Source organism: Prinia subflava, chromosome 1 (genome assembly GCF_021018805.1).
Source record: "Prinia subflava isolate CZ2003 ecotype Zambia chromosome 1, Cam_Psub_1.2, whole genome shotgun sequence".
Taxonomy (NCBI): Eukaryota; Metazoa; Chordata; class Aves; order Passeriformes; family Cisticolidae; genus Prinia; species Prinia subflava.
In genome coordinates this window covers 31,861,641-31,878,044 of record NC_086247.1, presented here as the reverse complement: position 1 = coordinate 31,878,044, position 16,404 = coordinate 31,861,641, and the positions used below count along the sequence as shown (strand labels likewise).

At 38.5% G+C, this 16,404-nt stretch overlaps 1 protein-coding gene across 5 annotated transcripts in view; it reads right to left on the bottom strand.

Moving 5' to 3' along the window:
- JPH1 (junctophilin 1) overlaps positions 1-16,404 on the bottom strand; it is an 82,338-nt gene that overhangs the window by 8,190 nt on the left and 57,744 nt on the right. For 4 of the 5 annotated variants that reach the window (XM_063392338.1, XM_063392328.1, XM_063392347.1 and 1 more), the window contains exon 4: positions 1,956-2,617. In XM_063392338.1, the coding sequence (XP_063248408.1) occupies positions 1,956-2,617 (662 nt within the window). Of the gene's footprint in view, positions 1-1,955; positions 2,618-6,460; positions 7,831-16,404 lie in introns of those variants that run through there. The other variant, XM_063392365.1, reaches the window with a different exon arrangement.

The window sequence follows — 16,404 nt, the reverse complement described above, 5'->3', positions numbered from 1 at the left end:
TTAAGATGAAGCCTCTCTCAGCTCCGAAATATTATTTGGAATGAACTATTTCTAGTGACTTATTTTCACCAGAGCTAAAAATCAGTTCCAATTCAGAGTAAAATTTGTACATCCTCACTCAACATTTACAAGCCTGTCAGCTTTGTGTTACCCTATATAGGAGTAATATCTGTGAGATTTGAAAGGTTAAAGGGCTGATATCAGCTGTAATACAGATTTGCAGATTACAAAACCTCTGTGAACATCTACGTTGATCTGCACAAAACAGAATAAAAGCTTCCTGCAGTACTAGAGAACATCAACTTCGCAAAATGCTCATTATCAAACTACTCAGTGATGGCTCCAAAACCCTGGCATTTGAAAACTGATGGCACATCTAATTAAGATCATTTTAATCAACTTAAAACAAGACTTTTATCTGAATCTTTCTAGCTGTTGGATCTTTTTACACATTTGCTTGTTAGCCTGGGAAACTGTTCTATAAAGCACACTTACAGAAAGTGATTTAGTACATCAGGGGATTTTGTACCTTGAATCCTTCATTGTAAGATATGTTCTAATTATTGCAGCTCTTTGTGTGACTTCCCCTCAAGGGTTTTTGTTCATTTTAAATCCCTGATTTACAGACACTATTTTATCCCAGAAGTGGTTGCACCCGTGCCAAAAGCAGACAGAACAGACTCCCATGTACTCTTGCTTAATCTTTTCTGTTGATAAATCTAAGGATTATATTAACATCTCTGAACAACGGCAGCAGACTGGGAGCTCATGTTCAGTTGCCTCTCTTGCTCCTGATCCACTAACGTTTTCCAGCTCTGATCCTGCATGGCCAGGCTCTATAAATTGTCTTTCACATACAATATTATATTTTGCTGTACTGCCATGGATAATTATGCTTTCAGCGCTCTTAGCAGTTGATTTGCATGTGCTTGTATTTGCTTTTAATACAGACCACTCTCCTGGTCTCTGTGTCTTCTATAAACCTCATGGACAATATCCTCACGTCCTCTTGTATGTCATTGACAAGAATGTGATTAGAATAATAGAATTAATGTAAGAATGAACTCATCAGAATAATATCAGATAACTGATAGTTTTCTAACTGCTTTTTGAGAACTATCAGTCATTGTAAAAAATTCTTTTAATGTGACATTTAGCCTTTGCATTACTCTGGTTTCCTTGTCAGAATACATGACCATGTAAAAGCAAATCAAGTAACCTTGACTGAGATTATGATTCTTTTGTCACACCTGAAGATGTCATGCATAAACTTGCATAAACTTGTTTACAGTTCATGTTGGTTGGAAATTACTGCCCCTCTTTATTGCTAAATTCTTTATTAATGAAGTCTGGTGTCAATTATCCAAGTGCTTTGCCTGCAATCAGTACTAGGCTATCTGGATTTCTTTAAATAACTCATTCTATTCATCCTATCAATAATGACACACTGTTTGTTTTGTAAAGTACCACCAAAAATGACTCAAAGAAACAATGCTTGTAAAAGAGAAACATTATGACAATTATCTAGATCTCTTCATTCACTAAAGGTTAACTTTAGGATGTAAAACTAATGCTTTTCTGAGTTTCTCTTGGCCCAAAAATCACAGAATCATCATCAGATATTCTCAATTTTATATGCTGGCTTTTTCTTCTAATATGAAATAGAAATGCAACTAATCATCATTCCTTTTCTGCATAGCTATTAATAATTTTATTATTTTTAAATAATAACGAAATTAAGATTCACACCGATCTGAAAGAGTAGTTTTAAAATTCCATAACTCATTTCAGACTGAAATATTTCCTCCTCACTCCAAGTGTAGAGGGTTTTAGCTGGCAGACTGTATCCAGATGAAGATTTCACAGAAGTGAGCTTTGCCTGTACTTAGGTTGCAAAGCTCAGCACTCAGAGGCAAAAGGGCAGTGAAAGTGAAAATGTTTCTCGCAGTACTTACCGAGCTGTTTCCTACTTCCTTCTCCATTGCTGAATGTGACTCATTATTAGATGGATTCTTTGGTGCAGCAAATTCTGATTTCTTAATTTTTATGTCAGGCTTGTTTTCTTTGGCATCTGGCTTACCCCCAGATCTAGCAGGACTTGGCTTCTGAGAGGGTGGTATCCGTGCAAGTGTTGATGGTGAAGGGTTGGCATATTCATCTTCTTCCCTGAGCTCCTGTGGAAGCACTGTTGGATTCGTTTTTACGTAGTAGCCATGGTAGTGACCATGCAGCTCCCCATTCTCTGTGCTGCTGGGATTGTGCTGGGCTGAAAACTTTGGCTGGTGTTTCCCAGCTACTTCCTCCTTCATTGGTGCTTTTGAATATAAAGGCTTGTTAGTTGTGGGTGTTATATTCTCAGTGGCTAAAAGCTTTTTTTCTTGACTGAGTCTTGCCCCAGAAGTGGAGCTTTGCCTTTTCAGTTGTTTTGAAGGAGAAGTCTCAGAAGAAAGAGAAGGACTATTTCTTGGGCTTGCTTCTGGGGTTTGAGGGGGCGTAGTACCTTTTCGATAAAAGTGAGGTGACTCTTTTGGGGTGGGTGGTTTCTCCTGACCTTTTTCTTCAGATTTTTCTTTTGCATCCATTCCTTCTTGAAATTTTTGTTTGATATAATCAGGACCTGAAAAATAGTGTAAATATTAAGATCAAAACAAAGCTCACAGTAAAATTATTGCATTAGGATGTCAGACTGCACAGCCTTGCTAAAATGCAGGTGCAGGTACATATTACCAACAATTCATTGACATCCACAGTGATTTAACCCAAATTGCTCAGGCACTGGAGTTACTGTAGTTTTTCAATAATTGTTGGAACTACTTATTAACTTTGCTGAGTTACTCTCTATCTTCAGCTTTTTAAAGGGCCACTGTATATAAATTGCTCCTGAGTGAAGTCTGAGTGACTGAAGACTGACTAACCTTACATCACCTATCACTCCTTTTCTGAGAGGCATCTTTGAGGTGTGTGTTGCTGGATTACCCTACCAGATTTAACTTCAGAGTACCTGTTTGATATGCAGATAGTTAACTCTCAGAATGAAATGTCTCTTCTGTTCTTATAAGCTACAGGAAAAAGGGCATGAATTGCTTTTTTGCCTGTTTGGGTGAATGTCAGCTTGTCTTATATACACATATATATGCCTTGAACTCTCACATACTGGCTTTGTCTCCCAGAACCAATCACTCCCATCTGAAGACCAGGTTAACCATTCTAGTTGCTAATACAATTCCTGCTTAGGAGGCAGGAATACAAATTCTCTTACATTCACCAGGAAAATACTTACATTCACCAGGAAAATACAGAGCAGCAAGTGTGAAGAATATCCTCTCCCCAAATTCTAGCTGAACACCCACATGCACATTCACTACTAGGACTCACTTAACAAAGCACAGTCCATACAGCTGTTAACATAAACAGAAATTGGCTGACAGGCTCTGCTCTAAGTTTTGGTTCTCAGATTTAACTGTTTAATGGTAAGACTTGAGCAAACAATGCTAAAGAAACAAAATTGCTGGAAATCTGTATGCATTGTAGGTGATATTTTCTGTTTTACTTCCTAGGGGTCACATCTCAGATTCAAAGATCAGTTTCCTTAAGAAGTCAGAAGTTGGGGAGGTCTGTGAACAAAGAACTGCCAAGAATCTTCTTGTATTTTCAAAAATGGCTTCTGAAAAATACATTGCAATTGTTTCTCCACTTCCATCCTTGCTAGCACCACAACTTTCCTTTGAACTTTTTACCCTTCTCTAAGTGAGGCTTATCTGTGCTTTAACTCATAGAGAAATTCTGAGCCCAGAGAAGAATCTCTGCTCACATTTTTCTGCTTTTGAGTTTAAAGGAGGCTCTAACTGTGCTAGGCAGATACAGTGTTTCTACAGATGCCAGAAGCATATGCATATCTACGCAGTGCGAAGATGAGAGGAAGGAAGAGCAGCATGAAGCTTTTGGAAGTTACTGAGTCATCTGGTAAGTAAGCATTGCTGAGAAGAAGAATTACTCGGCATGCAAGGTCTTCTGAGCAGGAAAATTTTTGGCATCTCTGAAAACCAGGGGTGGAAATAGGGAGCAGTTAAGAAAGGAGACTAGACATAGACAAGCCAGGATTTGTTATCAAATGACATTGAGGAGGAAGTTTTGAGGAGTTAAGCCTGCACAGAGGGAGAGAACTAGAGGCTTGATTCAAAGCTTTTTATAATTTTCCTGGTAAAAGGGAAAGGCAGCACAACGCAAATTAAGAGTTTCCATATATAAAGTTACAGGTATGATCACCATTCAAAAAATTCTCCCTCCTGTCAGGGATTTCCTTCCATCTTTGTTGAGATATATAAGGTAATGCTGAGGGGTTTAACATGCATAAACTTTCTTTTTCATATCTTTTCACATTAGATATATTTAGGGGTGTAAAGAGAAAAGGATAGCTAAAAGAGCTCTGACTAATCTTTAAGCCCAAGCCATGGAGCTGTCAAATTGCAATGATTAGTTATTATAGACAGATCTATGTTCACATTAGCTTGCTCTTTACGACTGCTGTGGTTAAAGCATCCAATTGGAATACTACCTCTTCAGTCTCACAATGCTGCCTAAATTCTGAAAATTCACTTCCTGTGACAGCTCTGCACTGCCTCATATATGTAAAGATTTGACTTTTACTAATATATGACAGCACTTGACAAACTGAAGACACTTTCAGAAGGAAAGTGTCAGAATATGACATCAGAAATTACCTCAGAAATGTCACCCCTCTCCACCCCTTCCTACAATCAACTAAAAGCCTCCCAAAGTTGGCCAGAGAAAATCCCTCTCATCAACAGATTTCCAAGCTGTTGGAATTTCTGAAAATAGAAGGGAACCCATGGTCTCAGCTGCCCATGTCTCCCCAAGAGATTGGTAGAGTGAAAAGTAAAAAATATCTGGAGCTTCCTGAAGAAGTTAAGTTTCAACAGGCTAATAATGCCACACTTTCACTGGATATTGGGCAATATTTGATGCTGTGTGACACTGAGCTCCACCAGAGAATGCTGCATCCAAGTAACATGCTAGGGTGTTAGATGTGTTAGATCTGACCAGACATCCAGCCATTGCCTTAGCACACAGCAGCCCTCCCTGCCACCCCCAGTACATCACATATGGATATTAGAGATACATCCCTTCCCTCCAATCTGGTCAGGCAAGTCTTTCCAACACTGAAATTCTTGGCCCCATGCTGAAGTTAGCTTTGGAGATTGTCCAAATACTTTTTAAATGCCTGTTCACTGTATCCAATACAACTGGATTATGCACCTATCCAAACCACTGACTCCAAGCAGGAAGAACTCAGCTCCCACTCCCTTCTAAGGACTAGGAGCTGTCAGGATTTACCTTGTCCCCTTTGTTAAAGACATGACTCTACAGACATGGTTAAGGGAGTCCTTCATTATAAGAGCAATATACAGCACAAGTTTAAAGTAACAAGGGCCAAGGGAATTTGTAAAGAGAGTCAATAACATTCTTTCCTGTAACATTTCTTGGCTGGCTGATCTTAATTAGGAAGAGAATAGAATTTGAGGGTGGGGAGAAGGTGAAGTGGGATTATCTGACCAGGAAATAAACACAGTGCTCTGGTTCTTCAGTTTGCTGTTCAAACAAGCAGTAGATCTAGACATGGTACATCTGAGTGCCTAAGGAGAAACTTGCCCTGAAAGCAGAACCAAGAAATGTTATCTAACTAAGTAAAGGTAAGATGAACCTTTGTGTTTTCTTATGGTGCCATGCTGGCTGTGCACCAAGTGCACACTCTGTGATCAACAGTGATGCATCTTTACTTGATAAAGGTGCCATGGGGTGGTTTTGGCTCACACACCTGCTGTGATGCCAGCAACTGGATGGCACCATAAAAGTGTGAGTTAGCCAGTATTCGGGGAGAATAGCTTCTGAAAGCCAAAGGATTGTGTGCATGTGTGCAAAGTATGCACATAGATTCTCACACAGCTGATGGCCAGCTTGAACAGCATTTCATTGATGGCTGTGGGGTGAGGGAAGCTTTGATTTGGTTGAAGACACTCTCATGGTTGCTCTAAATCTAGAATTTCTTGTGAAGTTCTTGTGTAATATGTCCTTCCTCCTGGAAGGGCTCCAGTAAGCGATGTGACAGCACGGCCAGTCCTGTAAATGAGAAGAGAAGGATGCCCTGGTTCTGCCACACCATTTTTAAAGAGGTGACAGCCACATGCTTTCCCCCACAGCCTAGTGAGGCACACGGATTGTCAGCACAGGGCTCTGCAGGACTGCGGCTCAAGGAGCATCTGAAAATGTCATCTTGCAGGACACTGTAAATGCAGCCTCTGTTTCTCAAGAAGGCTAAGAAGAGACCTAGTGCCTCATCAGATCAGAATGAAATTTGAAGCTTGAGAGGGATGGCAGAATACATCTAAGATAGTGAGGGAAAAGGCATACATGCAATTTCTTCAGTGATTTTATAAACATCTTACCGTTCTTACAGTTCAGGAAAAATAAGCATTTCATATTACAAATTTTTTTGTCTACTGAAAGCAAAAAAAGATTGCCACTAATGCAGGCTCCAGAACATAATCTTTTAAGAATATAATATTTAAAGTAATATTGATGCTGAGTGATGTGATTCAATTTCAAGGTATATTAGAAGTATTTATTAGATAAATATATGCTTATTTCTGCTTTTTAAACCAAAGTACACGTTATGTGATGTAACCTATCTTTAGGGCCACACTAAGAGTTAACAAAACGACAGGGTTATAAAGAGAAACCCAAATAAGAAATAATGTTATGATTTTACCATTATGAGAAAATTTATGTTGTGCTTATAGATAAACTCCAAATGCGAAACACATACTTCACTTTGTAATTTTGTTTACATGTATGAACTGTTAGTGGAAGAATGCTCCATTTTCACTGTAATGTTTAACAACGGTCTGTGGGGTAATGGTGACACAAGTTACTTGCTCAACCAGAACATTGCAGTCTATATGCAAACCTTCCAAGATTAGAGGCCTCTTTTTACTGAACTACTCAACACTTCTACAAAAAAGGGGAGAATTCCTGATCTGGAAAGTTCAGAATCTGTAAGTACAAAACTAAAGCTTACACCAGTAGCCCATTTTAGTGATGGGTAAGCTAACCTGAAAGGAAATAATGACCCAAAGCATGTATTTCATCTGAGAAACGTTTCTGAATTTAGTGCTCAGCTGTGAATAAAGTACCAGCATGCTCAATGCTTTGCTAAATCTTTGACAAAACTAAAGATGCAGAGAAAGACTTTGTCAAAACTAAGAACAGAGTATAAGTCTCCTGAGTAATCAAAACTCCACACAGCACTTTGGCCATAAGTTTGTTGCCTACCATAAATGTCTTCTTGCAAAAAAAGCTGAGAGCTGATTTACCAATCTAAATTCAAAGAGAGAAGGAAATAGTAAATGATGAGTAAGTTTCTTACTGCAGATTATACCCTAATACAAATCCAGAGCATGATAAGGTTGAAGCACAAGCTTAAGACTTCCTTATTTAAACGAACTGCACTAAAAAAGGAAAATGTGTACTTTAGTGTTGGTACTGCAGGTTGATATATACTGTTCATAAAATAAGCCAGTGAAAACAATTTGGTTTATCTTCTGATGTCTTTGATGGTTTTCTAATGTGTCACTGTTGACAACAACATGTATGTTCTCACAATAAAATTTCTTTGCAATTCTGGTGAACTTAATAAAACTTTGAAAAGTCAAGTGATGGACCAGAGGATCAAGTAATATAGGATCTTTCTTCCTTATGTTGGGATTTTTCAGGACAGCACATCCAGTATAGAAGAATTCCTCAGGATGGTAACTGTAGGTGAAGAAATATAGATAATCAATTATCAATCTCTTAAAAGAAGTGATTCAATGAGTCATTATGGAAGTGCAAATAACTATATTCAGTAAATTTTAGAAATATAGGGTTTATTATTATTTCTTCATTGTGGAGATATGAAGGGAGGGGGAAGAACTATAATTAATATCATTAGTACTTCCTTGGTTTTGTTCTTAATTTTCTGACAGTTATACTGGTAACAGGGAACAAAAAAAAACCTCTCAAGTGCTAGGCTGCTGGCTTGAATTCAGCCCAGCTGAATGGAGGGCTGTGCAATGCCATGTGCAAAATGTGTTGATGAACTCACTGGAGGAGAGATATGGTTACCGTTTTAGCAATGTTTGGCAGACTGGACTGGGACTGAATAGGTCTGGAAATTAAGGCTAAAGATTACTGCCATAGAGAAATTAAAGGCTATAAGGCAAGATGCTTAAAGAGCCAAAGGGCCCTGAGAGAACACTTCTGCCTGACTTAGGTATGAGTAGAATAGAACAGGACATTTCAGTCAAAAGGGACTTAGAGCAATCATCTTGTCCAAGTCACTGACTAATTCAGAGCTGAGCAGAAGCCTGTTATTAAGGGCATTGTCCAAATGCCTCTAGAACACTGACAATCTTGAGGCATCCATCACCTCTCTTGAAAACCCTGTTCCAGTGTTTGACCACCCTCCTGGCAGAGAAAGACTTCCTAATGGTTAAGTTAGTTTAATGTAACTTTAAGAGGTTATCACCCCAGGTGTCTGCAGTACCCTTCTGCTGGATGCAGTTACCCAGCAACAGGGCATGGAATAGTGCAGCTCCTGCATGGTTGGGTCAATGTGCAGCAACATAAGAAATGTCTTACTTCTAGTGATGCCCTTAAATAGATAAGTTATTTAAGAATTCCTTAATTCAAAAACGTATATGTAGGCCTGGCTGCCCTGCATCTGAAGTTGGTTATGCCATCTGGAATAATGACTTTCTTTAACTGTACTTGAGAACGCTTTAGAGATTAAAAAAACACATTAGCTAAGGCTTAAAAATAAAGCACGCCACAAAAGAGAAGAAAAATTGAAATGGAAGGAATTGTTGACACTGTCTTGTGAGACAGTGGAAGGAACTCAAGTCTGGATGGCTGATTTAACTTTTAGCCTCTGATGGCAACTGCATATTGGTGAGTTATGATCAGCATTTTAAATGCTATTAAGCTTCCCTAGCTAAGGGCAAATAAAAAAATCTTTCCTGGATCAATTTTAAAATTCCATTTGGCTGCCTTAAAATGCCTTTTTTTTTCCTGGACTTAATACCACCAGCATGGAAGTACTATGGCTGCCTATGAAAGCAAACTACAATGTAAACAAGAGAGAGAGGAGTCCAGTTTGGGTTTTTTTTTTTTGCACAATCCAAAAAATACTCCAAAATATAATGTCTATTATTTAGAATCTCTCTTGATTCACTCTTAATTGCAAATCCTCATTTCCTACTCTTCCCTCTCTGAAGATATCTTCCCTTTGCAGAAGTTTTCTCCAGCTTACACTTTCAGGGCTTCTCAATCTGTTGTTATCCCTTAAGCAGTATTCCAGGTAGTCTCCTTTCTCATGCTGGACTGGAGGCAAGACTGAAGCTAGCATCTGCTACTCACTGAATCCATGAGCACCGTGGAGATTGATACCTACATGGAACTGCTCTGATTTGATCTGGCAGCCTGTTGTCTTTGAAACCATGTACTACCAACATGACCAAAAAATATACCAAAGAGATAGAATATAAGCTGATATTGTACTATTGCCACAACCTGACAAAGCCACATCATCATTCAGTGATGTAAAAGTCAGAAAACACATATCTCCCCAAGGAGTCCTAGTCCACCTAAGACTCACTTTAAAAGGCAGCATCACTGAGTACAAGCAGGGTTCAAAACAACTTGAAATGCAACCTCCTCTTCTTGCTAAGTAAAGATAAGGACCTACAGAAAGTATTCGCTGGTAGAAAATGCTTATTAAGTGTCTTGTTCAGAAGAACCCCAAACTTGTAAATTCTTGCATATCAAGGTTGCTACTTTATACCTGCTCAGGAAACAGTTTTGTGCAGTATCCTAAACAACTTCTGCATAGTTTTGCTAGAATATGTACCTACCACATGTAAAATATACGTCAATGCTTTATTTTCCTGACTTTGACATCAACGAAAGCAATGCAGCCTTCTCAACCCCCATTGAATGCTTGCTGATACGGACTCAACTGATATCAAAAGCCTTGAGTTACTTATTACTAACCCCACATACAGAGACACACACACACACTTAGGCCAAATCCAAGACTAGTTTTTATGCCTCTGTGTTTAATCTGCTGTATTTACATGGCACAATACAGCTCTTGGTGTGACCTCACTACTGCTAGTGTCTCTACATTTCGCACAGGTACTTGTTGAAAAGTACATGACACCATGTTATCTCACAATGCTTTTGGAAAATATCAAAATGTCTACTCAAGCACACTTGAGCTGCCACCAACAGCAATGGCAATAGAAAAGGAAATGGATTTCAGCCAAACAATTCACATCATAGGTACCATCACCAACTTGTGAGTCCAGCAGTAGGATGGTGAAACAGATTTTAATGCAATTTCTACTGGTACAAAAACCAGACTGTCTCTTCTCTCCCTGTCAGTTCCTCTAAATCTGAAATTAATTTGAGTTACCCTACCATTAACACACCTGCATACAGAACCTAAACAGTATTTTTGTAATTTGCATTTTTGTATTACCCAACAACTAAAGAGTCATTAAGGATAAAAGAATCCCTAAAAATAAGATTTTCTTCCTGTAAAGGTTTATAAATGCATCACTGAAGTGCAGACATATACACACTGAATGATCTCAAGTCAGGAGAGACTATACTAATGAATTTCAAAAACTGCCTGGAGTCAGCACCAAGAACAATGAATTTATTCTGACTATGTATCCCATCTCTGCTCCATTCCTGTAACTGCTTTAGAACGTGACTGAAGTAGCTATGGTATTTCCAAAACAGGGCAACATTTCCTAACTGTATCTGCATAGCAGTGTGTAATCCTCTATACTTCTGGATCCAATACCATCAGAAAAATCTCACAAATTTATCTTACCTGGTAGAGGGCACTGTAAGTGCTGCACAACTATCTCTAACACCTCACTAGCACATCAGCTTATGGACACAGAAATTGCTTGTGACCAGCAATCTTAATTATGGCTCGCTTTGCTTACCCTACCTTTCTGTTGATGAATACTGACAGAGCTTCAAAAAAATATCTGTCAAGATTATATGATGATGCATATGACTCCTGTATCTAGGACAGGCTTCATTTTTCCAGGGTAGATAACATACACACACTGTATTTAATGTGAATGATCCCAGCTAAATAACACATGCACTATAATCTACTTCAATGCTTCTAAGCCTGCAGGCTGCTTAACAGGCGATAACTGAGAAGGTAAATTTTTAGCTTTTTCACAGAAAACCTAGAGACTACTTTACTTCATCTGAACTGCACTGGAGCAGCTGTTAACTGCAAAAATAGTGTTTTCAAAGCTCCTAAAGAATGGGCAGAAGTGAAAGGCTGTAATCCTATTCTCATTGCAACTGCAATATTCTCCGAGAAGATGAATTTTAAATATAGAGAGAGACTGTTAATGTGGCATAATAGCTGTCTTTACTCATTAGAATTCACACTTCTTTACATTTCTCCCAGCGTGTCCAGACCTTTCTGACGTGATGATCCCCGAAGTTCTACTGAGTATTTCAGACTCAGTGTCACTGGGATCATGCAGAGAAGGGACCATTCTCCATGACATGCTTCTGTATATACAGCCTGGAAGGGTATTAGCTACTTCTCTTACTTCTCTTATCACATTTCAAGTGCACTGCTATCATCCTGCTCCACAGGAGCTTGGCAACTGACCTCCACAGGAGCAGGTTCATATCTGCTCTCCAACTGGCCAAGTCTGTCAGCCTGTCTTAAAGGACTGTTTTTTAGTAAATTCAATAACCAAGTGAATTTTTTGCCAAAGCCCTTCTAACTTTTGCATCTTTAAAAATCGTTATTACATAAAGAGACAGTGCCTGTTTTTCTGAGAACATCCTTCTGTTCTTCCATTACAGAAGAAAACAGAGCCTCGGATATACACTCAGGGCTTGGGTTGTAGGTGTCAGCACTTCTTATGCCTGTGGAATATGTTCCAAAAAGGCTCAAAACCAGGAAGACAGTAAACACCTGTATGTCAGCAAACAACCAACATTACTTATGAATATATAGGTATAGATAAAGATAGGCAAAATAACATGAAAATAACTACACAGTTTCAGACTCCACTGCTTCTACAGATCTAGAGATGCATTACTGCCTTTAATTAAAACTCCAGATATTTCTAAGGAATTCATGATTATATGATACGATGTCAGACTTGATTTTTTTAGAAGTCTCCTTTATTGCTTTGTGTTATAAAAAATACACTTGAACTTATGAACATGAAAGATGCAAAATCAGGAGTAAAATAAAGAGACTCCAAATACACTGCTTTGGAAATATATGGCTTTATGAATTTTCTCAGGGGGTTGAGGACTAATCCAGTATTTTTCAAAAATAGTACTCATTAAGCTGTACCACACTTCCAGCAAAATTAATTTATTGTATCTAGCATTGAAATTAATTATAAAGTGTAAGAGCCTGAAGTGACTGCTGCACTGCAAATGCCAGAACTGGAGAAATACAACAATCCATTTAATTCTGGTAAAACTAGGGTATGTGAGCTGCTTAGTCTTGCATCTGAATCTAGCTTCTTTCCAATATGTTCTTGCTCTTTTGTATTTTAAGAGAAACCCCACCCACCAGGCCACTTACCATTCTGACCTCACATAGTGTCGTTTCTTCCCTTTCACATTAGTGCCCTAAGTTTTCAATTCTGAAGTCTAAGTTTGCAATATCCATTTACTGCTCCTCTCCTCCAAATCTATTCCATACTCTTCAGTTTGGCAACTGCCCCTGACAAAATATTTTCTGCTCTTCATCTGATACATTTTGAGGAACCTCTGTGATTTTCTTAGTCACATTTCAGTATCAGTACTCCACTTGTACCCTCCTTTGACACAGGTGACCATTCTCCTCTTTGGGAACAATTCTCATCCATTAACATCTATGATTTATCCTTTTAATTTATTTGTATTTTTCTTTCATTTTTAAACCATGCTTTCAAGGAAAATAACCTCCAATTCTGTTCTTGGACTCTCTACCTTTCTTTTACTATCTTCATCCTGTTTAATGTAATGTAATACAAAAACTACCAATTCCATGCTGGCTGTGTTTCAGTTCCAGGTTTTACTCTTGCTCAGAAAATGATCTGAATGAATAATTATTAGTGAATTAATAGGCAGAAATCTTCACCTTCTCCAAATTCTCAACATGGTCTTCCACATCATACTGAACATTACTCTACATTACTCAGGTCTATAATATGAATTAGATTTTTCTTTTGGGGGGATCTCCCTAGAGTCTCTCTAATTTAAATAAGTCTTAAATTTTGCACACATTCTTGGAATAAAAGGTCATGCATATTGGCCACCTATTTCTGTGGCCTTGACAAACACAGAATACAGCTGCAAAGATTATTTTTCTCTAATGGTTCACATCACATGTTACAAGTGTAACAGGAGAAACCTAACCTTTTAAACATAATTTAAGTCTCCACTAGTACAATAAAATCCTTTCAAAATAGATCACCATACTCAACTGAAAATTAGCACTGTAAGGAAAGTTCTCAGTTCTTTGTTAGCTGAATTTCAACATGGAACAAATATTTATGACGTGGTTATAAATAGGATTTATAATGGAAATTTTGACACTGTGATAATACTCCCATGTGATAGACCCTACTTCATCTTGTCCTTGGCTGGACACCATGACAGACCAATATAGAAATTCAGTGGAGCAGGCCAACAGTGTCCTGGAAGGAATGGTTCTTTTTCAGAGCAAATTAATGGTTTTTAACAGGAGAAAGGAAGCACTGGCCTCTTCCTCTCAGACTATACCTGTAATTAACACTCCCATAGTGCCAGATTAGATATGTACACCTAGGCTACAATTTGAAAAGTTACTTCAAGATGGCAACACAGCTGAGACAGCACTAAAGTTAGTCCAGGCTTCTAAGTAGTTTCACGGTCAGACCCTGTAGCCTTTACTAAGCAACCACAAATTTCATCTAGATGCAAATTACCTAGCTCACTACTTATGCAAGTCTGTGAAAATTACAGTGATTGTGACAGCTTTATCTCTCTACAGGAAACTGGTTCTCTGTTATTAGTTTTAAAAGTTAATTTGCTCAAAACTAATTAGGCATATTTTTTCCTAAGCAAATAATTGATTATGTGACTCAAAAGTATCTCGGAGAGACTGAGAAAGAATCCTGAAGAATTAAGACTACACCTTTGCAAACTCTCTTTGCTTTGCCTTCTCCCAAGCATGCTCTCCTGTCCCAGATGCACTGCAGGAACGCTGAGGAGTGGGCTGAGCCAACAGGTGTATTAGGCAGTGCAGCAGGAGGGATGCAGACTCCCAGCAAACTGGATGGCCCTCACAGTGGGAAAGAGGAAAGATGTGGAAAGGGTGGGGGCATCTATACCTAGGGCTTGGTGAGACAGGTGATAAATCTGGAAGTCATGTTGTGAAGACTGGTATGACATGATTTATAAAAAGAAAGGGGAGAACAGGAATAAAGCTTGAAAAGGCACCTTTCAATGCACCTTCTTTCTTTGATTACTGGATACAACAGAAGTGAGTTACGATAAGTCTACAGGCTCTGGCTTTTCCAGAGTTCTGTAGAAAGAGCATAGAAGCAATAAACTGTAGAGAAAAAATGGCATAGCAAGAAACCTAGTAACAGATCTGTGAGGATGATGAAGTCATATGTAGAATAAATTCAGAAAATGAATAGGCTCTTGTATGACTAAGAATAACGAGCAAGCTTCCGTATGCTTTAAGGCACAAACTGACGGCATGGCTGATAACTTTAATCAGGCAAAATGCTCATTGTAATTGGCTTTTAAAATAAAACTATCTGGTCTGGCCCACATGCATTGAGCCAGGACATTCCAGTTAATTAGCATCAGCCAGAAATCTCTCTTTCCTGTCCATATGGAGTTTGCATTTTGAGAACTCAAGGAGGTGGTGATGGCAGAGAAGAGGAAGATGGGAAGGATTTTTTTTTCCTTACGCTACAGACATCTACCACTGGTCAAAAGAGAATGTAAACCACAGTTCCTCTTTAAGTCATTAGAGGACATTACAAATTGCCTTGTAATAAACTCGAAATGCTTATTTCTGAAACTAGTAACGTTCAGCATGTTAATACTGAAGTTTTAACAGCAACCAAATCTTATAGTAATAAATACTACTAAACCCTACCAAATTCTTACTCTCATCATTAGAAAGTCTTTGCTCATATATTTCACCCAAAGAAATTCTGTCCATCTCTAAACTTGAACAGCTCAAATTTATAAACTGCTCCTTGATTTCTCTCATGCCTTCTTTAGGTCAAAGGCTGGATGAATTGTTTTGGTGATCCATGTACGTTCATCTGGCAGCTGGTTGGCCTGACAAATAATCTGCCAGAAAACAATTCAGATCTGAATTTCCAGATCTTAACTGCTCTATGGTTAAGTGCTCAGACTGCTCCTACCCTGCAGCAAAGTAGTTGTACATTTAATCAAATGTTATTCATTCAAACTGAATGAAAGAGCAGTATCCATTTGCTGCAGGATATATATGCACACAGACAATTATGGCTTAGCTGTCCAGTCTGTGCAAGTCCATACTTCAATCTACCTCTTGATAGGGTGTTTACATGACCACGTCCTAAAGATGGTCTGTGAATTTAGAATGAATGTGTCAGTTCAAGCATTCACTAACCTCGTGCAAGACTAGAACAATATTCCCCCTTTTTACTGAGTGTCAAAACCCTTTCTTTTCTGTTACACCTTTGATACAGTACTCCCATCAGTCCTTTGTTCTTCTCTAGGTTTTAATAAGAGACACAAAACAGAACTTATTTTTTTCTCTAAGCAAAGACAAATCTCAAACCATCCCTAGATGACTCCCTTGAATCAGGCTATGACTCAGGTTTCATTTGTTTCCTGTCCTGGTGTGCTCTCCTTTGACACATCCACAAGTTTAGTGATGCCTGGAGGAAACAAACAGGTCAGAGCTGGGATTTCTCAAAATTTGTTTTATTTGTTGATAAAAAGGCCAGGAGAGTATGGTCTCTATAAAGAATACAACATTTTTAAATCTACAGAACATAGAACCTTGTGGGTAGGGCTCTGCAAAGACACACATCCTCATGGTTATTAATCACTAGCCAAATGTCTGCTACAGCAAAAGTAGAAGCTGGGTCTTGCCTGAGAATATAATGCACAAACTCAGGGAAAACAGCTCTCTGCAGCCTTGTAAGTCCTTACACTATGGCTCTGACCTTTCCAATCATACTTGGCTTTCCTTATATGCAAATACTAAGGCAATCAATTGCTGGGAGACCTGAATCTCAA